This window comes from Triticum aestivum, chromosome 4A (assembly GCF_018294505.1).
Source record: "Triticum aestivum cultivar Chinese Spring chromosome 4A, IWGSC CS RefSeq v2.1, whole genome shotgun sequence".
NCBI lineage: Eukaryota > Viridiplantae > Streptophyta > Magnoliopsida > Poales > Poaceae > Triticum > Triticum aestivum.
In genome coordinates, this window is record NC_057803.1 from 627,446,945 (window position 1) to 627,461,843 (window position 14,899).

The following is a 14,899-nucleotide window of genomic DNA, read 5'->3' on the forward strand; positions in this document are numbered from 1 at the left end:
AGCCTTGCGGCAGCCCAGTATCGGTCATGAATTTGTGTGAAACTAGTCTCGCAGAAAACTTGTAGTTCAAGGCATAGTCCACTATTCAAGTTGTGATCTAGTGTAGCATAAATCTCTAAGTGGAAGTTCAACTTCACAGTCTCCACTAAGCACCGGTATATAAACAATGTTTTGGAACTAAATGATGAGATGTGCCAATGAGACTTTGTAGGGGATTGTTGGAATTTTGCTAGTAGGCCTTTGGCCCAAAGCCCAACTAAAATTCTGAAATTATCTTGGCCCATTCATGCACACATGTGAGTGGAGTGAGTGAGGCTAAAGTTTAGTCCCACCCCGGAAGTTGAGAGAGAGTTGCACCTCTTTATAAGGTGAGCTCTTCTACCACTTGTATGAGCATGAGAAGAGGAGACCTACACGCGCGCTCCTCCTCCTCCTCGCTCGCCTCGCCTCGTCACGATGTGCCGCGCCGCGGGATTGAGCCGAGCCGAGGACAGAGCTATGCACGTTGTCTATATTTTTGCTGCTCGGGAAAAATTAATAAGTCATTAATTAATAATTAACGTACGCGTTAATTACTGAACCGTTTCCGATTCTTTTGGATCGTGACGACTCGAATGTGGGGTTTACTCCCACGACCTACCCGGCCCGCACTATATAGTCAGGCAGACGTCTACCAGATCATTGCGCCGCCAAGCAAGTCTTCTCCATCCCTCCTTTCGGCGTGCACCGGGAGAAGGGACAGCAGGCCTCCGGAACCCCGCCTCTCGTGATCCTGTACGGGAGAGGGGCGATCAGATTTTTGGGAAGCGCACTCGCGCGACTACTGGCAGCGACGACTTCGCGAACGACGACTTCTTCCCCGACCTCGGCAACCTCATCCTCGACGACATGGGCGACAACGTCAACGAAGGCGGTGCTGCTTCCGCTGCACCGTATGTGATTCTATCATTCCTGTTTGAGATCGTGGTAGAATTCATGTTTCTAGTATGTGCCCTAGATGTGATCTGTTCATCTGCTATGCTAGTTCGCATGATTAGTTTAATCTCTGCTACTGTAGTCATGATTTATCTTCTAATTATTCGGATTAAATCTCGTAGTAACTTGCTCATATTTGCAACATGAATTACCCCATTATATTTGTACCGTCATTGCTCGACTCATCGGAAAAATACCGGTCATCATCAGCTTCCAGAAACTCGCTCTTCGTTCTTGATCATTTCGAGGTCTAAACCATAGGAACGTCATTGGTAAACGCAGAAACATAACAGTTAATGATACCAACATCGACCGTCCGACAACACTCACCTCCACAGATGAGACGCAGCGCTGGTCGCCGCTGAGCTCAGGTGCGCAGATGTGTCCCTTGCGATCTGGCCTCCTCTTCAAGCAAAGCTATCTGCCACGATCTCTGTGTGCGCGCGCGTGGGCGCAAGGCGAAATGACGGCGCATGATACCTCGCGGATATGCTCCCCTCGCCTGAAGACTTTTCATGCGTGCTATATTACAAAGCAAGCCCATTTTCGTTCCCTCCTTCACTGCAGCTGCGCTTCGCTCATTCTTTTCGTTTTTTCTTTTTTCTTTTCTTTACTTTAGGTTTTCTTTGTTTCTTCATAGTTTTCTTTTGTTTTTCACCTATTATTCATTGCTTTTACCGGTTTTTATTTTATTTTCTTCTTATTTTTCTTATTGATTTTTGTTTGTCTTTCTTTGTTTTTCTTTGTTTATGTTATTCCTTTTTTGGTTATAATTTGTTTTCTTAGTTTCCTTTGCACATTTTTCATATGCATTAGGAACATTATTTATTCACACGTTAAAAAAATCAAATACATGATTAACATTTTTTTCTAAATCATATTGTTTTAATTTCTACTTTTTTCATACACATCATACATTTTTTTGTATACATAGGAAAATTTACTGTATACATTTTACATTTCCCAAATAAAAGATTAAAATTTTAATAAACCTATATTTTTTACATACACAAAATTTTTAATGTGCATACAAAAAATTTAGAAATATGCGTACAAAAAAATGTGCAAATAATATTTCTTGTACCCCAATTTGTTCTCCTTTAAGCTTTTTTCACTTCATTAAGAAATGTTCCCGATTTCAAACAAAACCGAATTTCATAGAATATTCATGAATTTCAAATATGCTATGGAATTCAAAAAATGTTCGCTAGTTTGAATTTTTCACAAATTAAAAAAGTGTCACAAGTTTAAAAAATGTTCATGATTTAAATATATATTTGTGAATTCCACAAATGTTCCTGAAATTCGAAAAATTGTTCATTAATTTTTAAAAAAGTTCACAAATTCAAAACAATTGCTCATGTAATAAAAAAATCATGAACTGAAAATATGTTCATGGATTCAAAATAAGTTTGTTATTTCAAAAACTATTCACGAATTTGAAAATTTGTTCGTGAATTCCAAAATTGTTCATGAATTAAAAATTATTCCTGGGTTTGAAAAATGTTGATGAATTTCAAAAAATGTTTGCAAGTTTAAACAATGTTCACGAAAATAAAAATTGAAATAAAATAAAATAATGTAAGCAAAATAAAAACATGAAAGAAAAAAATACAAAAAATATGAAAGAATGCATATACCTATGGGCCCCATGCGCCACTCCCACGAGCCGAGGGGAGCGGGGGGCGTGGCCCTGCCGTGTGGGCCCCTGATGCTCTGGTCTATCGCCTCTCGGTCTCTGTGCCTTCATATACTTCCCAAAATCCTCGGTATTATTACGCCCTAATTCTTTAGCCGTCGCACACCTCTATTTCGTCGTGATCCAATCTGAAGGCCTTTCTGGTACTCTATCGGAGGGGAAGAATCTTCTCGATGGCCATCTATATCAACTTGAAGGCCTTCATCATCGACGTGAGTAGTTTTATTTGGATTTTGGGTCCATAAGTAGTAGCTAGCTCTCTCTCTCTCTCTCCCTCATTTCTCAATACAACGATGACATGAGCTACCCTACATGATTGTGATCCATCTGATGTAATTTTCCAGGTGTGTTTGTTGGTATATGATGAATTATCACCTTTATGATCAGATCTATTCATGATTTCTTTACATCTATTTAGTTTCATTGCCGAGTAATTTTTATTCATATGTGCTCTCCGATCTATTCTCTCTTTCTATGACCAAGTTTTCGGTTTTATCTTCAAAGGGAGTTGTGTATATGGTAGTTGGTTTCAACCTTGCAAGTAATCTACTATAGTGACAGAAAGTAGAAAAGGCTTGTATTGTGTTTTTGCCACTAAGGATAAAAAAATGATTATGTAGTTCTCCTTTGAATGCAAAGCGAATACAATATATCATCTACTTCATGTCACTGTACTTATTGCAATACTCTATTTTACTTAATACTTTGAGATGCATGCTGTATAGCGGCGTTGGGGTGGAGTATTAGCTACAGACGCAGTAGGATTATGGTCTATAGATTTATATACATGATACTCATACGTTAATTATGCCATGAATATTCATACTCATAAATATTGCAATTTAATCATTTCCCAACTGTAATTTTTTCACCACACTGTTGCTTATGTTTTGAGAGAGACTAATAATGAATATAAGGATCCCGGTCCATCTTTTCTCCATAAAGTTTTCAATATCAATTTACTTTCTTTTAATTCCTTACTTTTACTTTTTCCACTTTGCAAACCCTTGCACTTGGGGGCCCAACAACTTCCTAACTGAGAGGAAGCAATGGGTCAACCAGTTAGTGGCGTGGAACATTACTAACCAACCAAATAGCTCGTATTTTATGAAAACTTCATTACTGCCCCTGAGCGTAAGTGACGATACTATTTAGTTGGTTAGTGTTATTTAGATATGTAGTAGTGAAGGAGAAGAGGTTGGTGATGGCTGGCCACTCACGCGTCACTATGGTAGGTACTATTTAGCCGATTAATGCTATTTAGATCTGTAGTAGTGATGGAGAACAGGTTGGTGATGACAATGGCGAAGAATCCCCCTCTCTGGAGTCTAGATTAGCCTCCACACACCCCTCTAGGAAGATAATCTATGGTGACAGCGGCTCAGTGTCACAGAAAATCTTGTAAAATCACATCGAGGGTTCCATGACAAATAATAAATATAGGCCAAAGTGCGTCGAGAGGCGGTACCTATGGGCCTTATGCGCCCTCCACTTGCGGCGCATGGCTGCATGGGCCCTGAAGATGCCCCCTTGCCTCCATCTTCTGCCTTTGTGGCTCTTTTCTACCCAAAAAATTTACTCCCTCCAATCCATCACAAGGGCCGTGGTTTTAGTCCAAATTTGAACTCAGACCACGACACTTATTATGGATCGGAGGGAGTAGTATTTTTTTCACAATTTATTGGACACCTTTCTGCACAAAACAATAACACCAACGAAATCTTGCTGAAAATAGTGTCCCACTTTTCATTCAAGTTATGCAAATTAGAGGACAAAAACATATCAAAAGAATTTAGAAAAGTAGCCGCGTCTAAGACGTATCAGCTTAGCAAAGGATCTTTGGTCATGGCTCGAGGAGGTAGGCAAAGCTTTTCTCTATGTGATCAAAACCAAATTATGCAATGAGGTGTTAACGTTGTTGAGTAGACTTTAGCTGACTTTTGGCACAAGAGGCTTGGCATATGAGTGAGAAGGACATGCACACTCTTGATCACATTGAGTACCTCCCCGAGTTGAAAGGTATATGCTTGAAACCTTGTGCACATTGTTTTGCTGGCAAACAATATAGGGTTGCTTTTGGTACAACCCTTCATACCGCGTAGAAAATGTTCTTGATACTATGCACACTGATGCTTGTTTCATGAATGAATCCCATGTGGATCAATATACTTTATGATTTTCACTGATGACCATTCCAGAAAGATTTTTGTGTATGTACCAAAACACATGAACCAAACACTCGAAGTCTTCAAGAAGTTTCATGCAAACTTGAAATAAAAACTAGCAGGAAATTGAAGCGTGTGTGATGGGATCAGACAACAGTGGTGAGTACCAAGGTCCTTTTGAAAGGTACTACAGAGAGTATGCAACCGACTTGAGAAGAGTCCACCAAAATCACCCCAGCTCAATGATCTTGTAGACAGAATGAATAGGACACTCATAGAGAGGACCAAAACTATACCCTCTCATGCTAATTTACCTAATTCATTTTGTTCTGTAGATCGTTCTTACACACTCTCTTTCCTTATCTCGGGTAGCCGTAAGTTGTAGCGTGTCTCTATAGGTGCTAGTGTTTGATGCCGCTAAGCACTTATCCCCTTTGATACGTAATGCATAAATAGTGCAGGTCTACGGTAATTAAGTCTTGCGAGTACAACTGAGTACTCACCTTGCTCAATTTACTCTTTTCCCTTGATTGCCGCCAATACAGCCGGTAGTAGTTCGAAAAGTACATTTGTTGATGGACGGCGTTAGCTGGTTAGCCCACAGACAACGGGCTGAGTAGGGATATGGACGTCTTTTGCATTTGTTTAAGCCTTCTTAAGACATTTGTATTCTTTACCTATTTAAGGTATATGAGTTGAATCTTGGTCGAAAGACCCATGTTGTATTCATTCTTTAAATTTGACTCATTTTTGCATTATTTCTTTAACATGATTGTTTTCATGTGAACATTTTCCAATCTTATTAGCATGTTTTAAAAAAATCTTGAAGTTACATGGTGTACAGACTTTAGTTTAAAACATTACAGCAAAGTACAATGTTCATTCTCATACATATGAGCAATTCCAATCGATGACCATCCAAACAAGCATAATGATTGGTCTCTCCTCCAAATTCCAAGTGCTTGAACATCCAAACAGCATAATTCATTCCAAGTGTCAATTGCTTGAAACCTAATTCAGGTTCAATCTCAATATCAATGTCATGGATTACCATCCAAACAACATAATTCATCTCAGCAATGTCGACATCCAAACAATGTCTGAGGGTATTGCACAACTGATACATGAAAAATACTATATACACCTCTTAACAGTCCATTTTTCTTTTGATAACCAACTCTTAAAAAGCTCACAAAGGCTTGATCATTTGAACAGGCCATGCCCTCCAGGAGGTTCACAAATCTGCAGTGGTTAATTATCGATAAAAAAAGATAGATACAGTGCAAGTGCATATATACTTCATCCAGCAATATACTTTGAAATATTAACATAGTTGTTTTACAATATTTCAGTTTTGAATACTGAACATAGAACAGTCTAGTAACAAGTGCAGCTTTAGTCTACATCATAGAAGGTGTAGCACTGTCTTGCAAGCACATGTGCAATTGACTTATTAACAACATCATCTTATAACGATCTCTATGGGTGATGATGAAGATCCATTGGCGAGCAGCCTTCGTATTAAATTATTCTCTCCCTCGTTATTTGGAAACTTGGAACTGATTGGTGATGGAGCCTGCTTATTTATACAGCCACACTGTTTACAATTCTCCTTATCATGCAGATGAATTTTCCTCAAAGCCACAGCTCGCTCCATTACAAACTTTACATAATTTATCAGCTTCTCTTCCTTCTCAAAACCTTTAATGTCGAATAGATTTAAATTGTAATGCTTGAAATCTGATGGTTCCCACAGCACGTTAGTCTTTTTAGCATTATCAATACATGCATGCTTGTATCGTCCACACATATGACGTGATATCTACAATAGATGTAGGCAAAAATTAGAGTCTGCATAGAAGTGAAACAAACCGTTTATTTCAATATGTCTTAATGACAATAATAGGATTGTCCGGACATGCATTCAGCGTCAGGACCTTATCGATTAGGTTTCCTTTTCCTTTCCTTATTAATGCCTAGTCAGCCTTTAAACTCCAAATCCCAGCAATCCAAACATACAAAAATACCAAGTCTGATTTGCTAGTAAAATACTGCAGTGACACTGGTTTTTTGCAGGTACAAAGGGGGTCGTTGAGCCAAAAATCATACCTTGACATAAAAGCTATCGAGGGAAGGCGCGGCTTCAAGAAATAATAAAGTCCACTTAAGGTCACAGTCAGCAAAAATATTATACAGATATACAACTTTTAAATTACTGAATACAGGAACAAGCTTTTTAGGATGTTCAGGTTGAAACCAAACCTGCATCAGAAGAAATGAAAGAAACCAGTTTAATCAACGAGTAAAATAAAATCAATATATCAGAGACATGTTCAAATAGAGAATGCATACCATTTCATCATGGAAATCCAAATGAAGAATTGTAAGGTTCCTGGCGTTAGATAAACACCCACTCAATGTGAATGGTGTCTGCCAAAACAATAGAGCGGAGGCAACTCTTATGTAATGGAGCCGTGGGACATAGCCAAATCGCACTGGAGGGTCAACAGACAACCAGGTATCATAGACCAGACTAGCCAACTGAGGGAGACAGACCAACTCAACATGTTCAAAGTAGCATTTTATAAAATTTAGTGCAATTAGCTGGGAGCTAGGTGCATCCATCTTCAGTACAGAATCTAGCTGGCTCACCTGACACGAGTGCAGGGTCAGAGCCTGCAGCTTCTCGCATGTGTTCAATATGGTTGGCATGTCTGCTTCACCAAATTGAAGATTACGCAGGATGATGCTGTTAAGCCATCTGAATGTATTGGGGCAGGCATCTAAGAAAGACATCAAGCGCCGGCCAAACGTCATCAGGTGTTCGTCGGTGCATATAGTACCTCTGATCTCAGGCCATATGCTGAACTCAAGAAACTCTATGTTCCCACTCTGGACGACATTGCCAACAGCCTGCCCAATGTTGTGCAGGTGAGATGAGTCTGCAAGGTAGAAGATGAGGCGGAGATCCTTGATGGCACTTGCCGTTGCCAGCAGCTTCTTTGTTGCTTCACAGGAATCCAAACAATTGACCTGGTCATCAGCCTACGAATCCAAACAATCAGATCCTAGCAGGAAAAACTTATTTTGATGATGATGATGATATGTACATAATCAATCTGTTGATTTTCATTCACTCTAATGGCGAAGTGAAAGAGTAAAGCAGTAAACTGGAGTAGAAAATAAACTCACATCGTGGTCAGACGGTAGATCCATAGGCACCCGACTGACAAGGGACATGCTGCTTCACTTCTTCAATGAAACTGCAATATACAGGAAGAAACTTGAGATGCAAACGGATGAACTTTCAATTAAAGTAGTCGGGCTTTGGGCTCAAACTGATTTATCTGCCAACTCCGGTCAGTTCAGCTCGTGCAGGGGAAGGCGACAAGCACGCTCGTTATTTATACAAATATATACAAAGCGACAACGGCAGGAGTTCTTGGAGGATCGATCCCGATTCAAACTGAGTCGGAGAGGAACCAATGTCCGATCGAGTTCTTGGCGGATCCCGACTCGAATTGCATTATCAGGGGGCGGCGGCGGCAGCAAGCAAAGAAGGGAAGACGGAATCTCAAGACGCGATACAGAGAAGCGAAGGTGGGAACTTAAGGAAGAAAGAGCAAAAACATGGAGCGGAAAACGCCGCAGGTATGAATAGCTGGTCCGCCGATTCAGGGGGCGCCGGTCGTGGACGTCGTCCACTCCCTATCCTCTCCCTTTCCTCGGCCTGGTGTCCCTTGGTTCCAGTACCAGATCAGGCGTCGATTTTGGTCAAGCCGGTTGTTGGCGGCGCCATCGATGCTCGGGCCACGCCGATCAATGCAAGGTCGTGCTCATGGATGGGATCTGGGCTCTCGGGTGTCCGGATGCAGGGCGGCGAGCCGGCGACCCTTGTGGAGGGAGCCATTGTGCTCGTGGGCGGAGCTCGTGGTTCGGCGTCCGTTGGGGTCGTCCCCTTTTTGAAGGCTCGGTTGGTTGTGGGGATAAAATTGTACGGACGGTGGCGGTGCTTCGATGCCGTGGCTTTTCTGAAGGCATCGCCTCGGAGCTTATGCCTCGTCGACGTTCAGCTTCGCCTTTTCGCGATGGCTTGACCGTATGCGAGGGCTTCATGGACTCCATAGTGTTATCTATTATTCATCTTTTGTCTGTTTGGAGTTGTTAGGATGGTATGGTTGTTTGTCAATGACTTAGTGTCTTGCTTTGGGTGTGTGCGTGTGTTTATTTGTATTAGATATGTTGGTCGCTGCTTTATACACAAAGTAGGGAAAGCCTTTTTTGATTAAAAAAACTAGATCTGAAACAAACCCGGATGGAGCCTCGTGGTTAGCACGACAGGCAGGCGGTGAGCTTGGCAAGACGGGGCTCACATGGGCGTTTGAAAAATACGCTACCAAAACATAGAGCTTGGTAGAGGAGCGAGACCGGGAGACGGCAGCGACAAAGAGAAGAGAGACCGGGAGAAAGGCGGGGGTGCTGGAACACGGGGAGACGGGGAGGAGTTGCTCACACTGCTGTTGTGTGGAAGTAAGGGCATCTCCAATGGTGACCACATAACCGCATGACGGTCTAGGCGTGATTTTTATCCAATATGGTACCCCATCTGCCCGCAGACCAGTCTTGGATGTCCGCTTTTCCACAAATTAGGAGGCTTTCCAGGCGTCCAAATTGCTGCCACGTATGCGACGGACACCCCGGATCCACCCATGTACCAGTTGATCTACGCCTCCAAAACTAACAAAGGAAGCATTGCATGTGCTCCTCGAGAACCATTGATCTGTGCCTCTAGATGAAAGAAGCACATCATGTGCTCCCCAACAAAGTCCGGGTAAAATGTAACCGGAAGCATAGATCAGCGTCTGCTGGGGCACAGTTCTGTTTCCAGCAGAGGCACAGTTCTATGTGCACAAGAAGCACATGTAATGAGGAATAGTTCAGCTTTATGTGCCGCGGAGGCGCAAGTGTGCTTATGATTTTTATGTTCTGATTACTCTTAGATATGGGGAAACAAAAAACAGAACTCTAAAGTTTCAACAAAAATATAGACAAAGATACTCAAAGAAAAACAAACGTACAACACAGTCTGAAATTATAGAACGAGAAATAGCTGAAAACAACCACAACTTTGTTTGATCATCGTAAACAACATCTGAGGTACCATTTGAAGTGCCATAGCAAAATACATCAAAAATAACTTTAAAACACCCGCAAGATACAGTTATAAATCACATAATGGTTATCCTTCATAGTCTAGAACTATAAGTCGCATCACTGCGCCAGGAGGCTGAAGATAACGGCTAGCATCCCATCAACCTCTGTGAAGGTTTTAAGCACAAAGATGCTTTCTTGCTGAGATGATGCTTGAAGAAGTTCACTAAATTCCTTGCTTCTTCAACACCATTCTTCCACCCGAAATGATGAAGTGGGAAGAAGGAATACTCACATAGACATCATCCCTCATAATACTCCAAGTTAACTACCAGGGTTAAAATGTCAGAACTAGGAACAGGCACAAAATTCTTCAGACTTGGTACCACAAGGTTTGGAATTATTTGAAGAAGCACAATTCTAGATTTTTTTTACTAAATAGAGATTAAGTTAACAAAATAGAAATTGAAAAAATAATAAACTGACCATGACAGGACGATTGACATTATAAGAACTAAGCTCGTGCATAAAAGGACGACACAATATGTAGCTGTCAGCAAAAATAGAACTTGACATACAAAACATCTGCTGATAATTGAGATTGACCCCATAAGTGTAAAAACAGGTGCCAACAAGGTCCCTTTCAGATTCACTCAAGCCCTCGAGAGCTACAAAAGAGGTTCTAACAAGAGGAAAAAGTGTCCATCAAGAAACATATCAGCTACGGTAATAATTGTTTAAAAAATAAAAAATAAAACTAACAACTTACCCGGGTAAAGGCGACAAAAAATCTCCACCACGATTAAAATCAACACCAAGAACCGTTCCATAGTGCTCAATTCTATCAGTCATTGTATCATGACAACAAAGATCATAATATGTGACTAGTTCCTTCCAGGTAGGACAATTGAATTTGCTGCTGACTTCACCATGCCTGAAAAGAACCCAATATAATACATCCTCGGTTGTGAAGGGCAAGTTCAACATCCTTGTTGCCCCTCCGAATGGCTAAAACCCTTCAATGCTCAATGTACCGAGCAAGATGAGCTCTAACATTGCAGGAGCATACTGCAGAAAGAAACATAACCTAGAAAACAAGACATAGAGTTCTAACTCTTCGAAACAACATTAACAAAAAAACTACAAATAACTATGCATGACCAACAATTTTAAAAATAATTTTCAGCAACAATTTTAACCAAAAGGAAATTGTTGAACTTATGACACGCCTCAAACACTATCCATCCAGCACCACAGTGAGCCGACCCAGAGAAACATCACTAATGGCGCAAGGACCACTTGATCTTCCGCAAGAAGGGCAAGACATAGCTGCATAGAACATACAAAAAATAGTTTACTAATATCCGATTCAATAAATATACAATATGATCGAGTTGAAAGCTATCATTTAATAGTGTGGGAAGCCCCCATCTGCAATTACCCCATAAAACTCCATTACCCTGAAATTTAATGGAAAAGAAACACAGACAATGCTAACCAACAAAGAACACAATCGTCACTGCGAGCAGGGGATAAAACGATCATCGGAAGGGTGGAGGCGGAGAAACAACAATATGAGTAGCCAGCGCTGACATAAGGAGCGCGAGGGAGGAAGACGAATGAGAGGAACAAAATGAAACTCATATAAAAAAACTTAAAAATATAAGGACTAAAGTTTAAAAGGAAAAACAAAAAAAACACAGAAAGTGAAAACCGAAAATCGGAAAGCACGCACAGGCACCTCCCTGTGCAACAAATGCCGTACGCAAAGCACCGTGGAAAAATATCTCGAGCCGCGACGACACAACCTTGTTGCGTGGGGGCGCTATCGAGTAATCTTTGCGGAGGGTACCCTCAGCCGGTGATTGCACGAAAAGACGATGCATGATCAACATGGCACCTGCCGGGTTCGGTTGCGGGTAATGTTCGCCCAAATCCGTACCCGACACAATATTTTTCGCCCAAACCTGTACCCGTACCCGCACCTCAGGTTCCAAATTGTTCCCATGCCCATACCCGATCCGTTGTGGGTAAATATACCCATCTCGACCACATACTAGTACAAAACAGGGCTTTGGTCCAGGTCGGGTCAGCCCATTAGTCCCGGTTCAGTCTAGAACCGGGACCAATGTGGGCATTGGTCCCGGTTCGTGAGCCCAGGGGGCCGGCCGGGCCACGTGGGCCATTGGTCCCGGTTCATCTGGACCTTTTGGTCCCGGTTGGTGGGACCAATGGGCCTCGCTCCTGGCCCACCATCATTGGTCCCGGTTGGTGGCTTGAACCGGGACCAAAGGCTCCCCTTTAGTCCCGGCTCATGTCACCAACCGGGACCAATGAGGTGCCTATATATACCCCCTCGCGCAAGAGCAGAGCACAGTGCTCTGCTTTTTCTGGCCGAGGGGGAGAGGGCTTTGTGGTGCTCTAGCTCACCTCCTATGCACATGAGGTGTTCGATGGAATGCCCGAGCCACACTACTTAAGCTTTCTCCCTTCGAAGCTCGACCTCCAAGCTCCATTTTCCTCGAGATTTGTCTAGATTTAGCGGTCCGTCACGCCCCGTCCCCGTCTTCACCGCCGTCGATCACCTGCGCCGATCTCATCACCGACACCACCGTGGTGAGCCTCTTGTTCTTATCTTCTTTCTGAAAGGAAAAATATTCTTACTTGTATGTTTAGATAGATACTTGTATCATTTTCTTACATTTATTATTGCATCTTATATAGTGTGATGGTTTTGGTATCCGCCCCCGTCGGCCCTCGTCCTGTCTATGATTCGGATATGGTATGTATATTATCTTTATAACTATTGATTCATTTATTGTTTATGAAAATTATGCCGACCAACGTGACATAGATTTTATTTATCTAGGATGTATGTGAATCGGAAATGCCAACCGACCCTATTGTCGAGAGGTTAAATTTAGTTGAAGAAGAAAACAATTTGTTGAAGGAAAAAATTAAAAAAAATTGAGGAGGAGAAGATGATATTGGAGTTGCATGTTGCGGATGTCGTCGATGATCACAAGATCAAGATGGATGCAATGCGCTTGAAGATTAGAAAGATTAGAAAATATGCCATTCATATCGAGGCTTGGTATCATTATGCCGTTGGATCAATTGTTACCTTGGTTGCGATTATGATCGCATTTGTTTTCGCATTGAAATGTTTTACATAGTTTCAATGTATGGCTTAATTAATTAGATGCTCTGGAGAGCTATATGTTGTTAGATGAGAAATGTATGCACTTTGGTTTTAATGTGATGATGAACTTCTATTAATTTGGACACTTAATTATATATAATGCACGCAGATGAACCGGCAATGGATGTACGGTGACAGCACACCCGCGAGTACATTAAGGGCGTGCATGAGTTTCTCGATGCGGCTGAGGCAAACAAGTAGAATGGTTTATGTGTTGTCCATGCACTGAATGTGGGAATACGAGGTCTTACTCTAACCGGAAAATCCTTCACTCCCACCTGCTTTACAAGGGTTTCATGCCACACTATAATGTTTGGACGAGGCACGGAGAAATAGGGGTTATGATGGAAGACGGAGAAGAAGAAGACTACGATGACAACTATGTGCCCCCTGAATACGATGATGCTGCAATGGGGGGAGCTGGTGAAGATCAAGAGGAACCAGACGATGTGCCCAATGATGCTGCAACGGATGAAGCTGCTGAAGATCAAGAGGAACCAGACGATGTGCCCGATGATGATGATCTCCGCCGGGTCATTGTCGATGCAAGGACGCAATGCATTAGTCAAAAGGAGAAGCTGAAGTTCGATCGCATGTTAGAGGATCACAAAAAAGGGTTATACCCCAATTGCAAAGATGGCAACACAAAGCTCGGTACCGTACTGGAATTGCTGCAGTGGAAGGCAGAGAATGCTGTGACTGACAAAGGATTTGAGAAGCTACTGAAAATATTGAAGAAGAAGCTTCCAAAGGATAACGAATTGCCCGATAGTACATACGCAGCAAAGAAGGTCGTATGCCCTCTAGGATTGGAGGTGGAGAAGATACATGCATGCCCTAATGACTGCATCCTCTACCGCGGTGCATACAAGGATCTGAACACATGCCCGGTATGCGGTGCATTGCGGTATAAGATCAGACGAGATGACCCTGGTGATGTTGACGGCGAGCCCCCCAGGAAGAGGGTTCCTGCGAAGGTGATGTGGTATGCTCCTATAATACCACGGTTGAAACGTCTGTTCAAAACGAAGAGCATGCCAAGTTGATGCGATGGCACAGTGAGAACCGAAAGAAAGATGGGAAGTTGAGAGCACCCGCTGACGGGTCGCAGTGGAGAAAAATCGAGAGAAAGTACTGGGATGAGTTTGCAAAGGACCCAAGGAATGTATGGTTTGCTTTAAGCGCGGATGGCATTAATCCTTTCGGGGAGCAGAGCAGCAATCACAGCACCTGGCCCGTGACTCTATGTATGTATAACCTTCCTCCTTGGATGTGCATGAAGCGGAAGTTCATTATGATGCCAGTTCTCATCCAAGGCCCTAAGCAACCCGGCAACGAAATTGATGTGTACCTAAGGCCATTAGTTGAAGAACTTTTACAGCTGTGGAATGAAAACGGTGTACGTACGTGGGATGAGCACAGACAGGAGGAATTTAACCTTAAGGCGTTGCTGTTCGTGACCATCAACGATTGGCCCGCTCTCAGTAACCTTTCAGGACAGACAAACAAAGGATACCACGCATGCACGCACTGTTTAGATGACACTGAAAGTATATACCTGGACAAATGCAGGAAGAATGTGTACCTGGGCCATCGTCGATTTCTTCCGACCAACCATCAATGTCGAAAGAAAGGCAAGCATTTCAAAGGCGAGGCAGATCACCGGAAGAAGCCCGCCATGCGCACCGGTGATCACGTGCTTGCTAT

General features: G+C 42.4%; 1 protein-coding gene across 1 annotated transcript; it reads right to left on the minus strand.

Moving 5' to 3' along the window:
* Positions 1 to 6,141: 6,141 nt before the first annotated feature.
* On the minus strand, positions 6,142 to 8,947 carry LOC123082742 (uncharacterized). Its single transcript, XM_044505004.1, has 5 exons — positions 8,179 to 8,947; positions 8,032 to 8,102; positions 7,192 to 7,884; positions 6,949 to 7,101; positions 6,142 to 6,661 (listed from the first exon to the last, which is right to left on the minus strand). Exons 2-5 carry the CDS (start codon positions 8,077 to 8,079, stop codon positions 6,302 to 6,304), a joined length of 1,254 nt encoding a protein of 417 aa, XP_044360939.1. The 5' UTR covers positions 8,080 to 8,102; positions 8,179 to 8,947; the 3' UTR covers positions 6,142 to 6,301.
* Between the last annotated feature and the right edge of the window lie 5,952 nt (positions 8,948 to 14,899).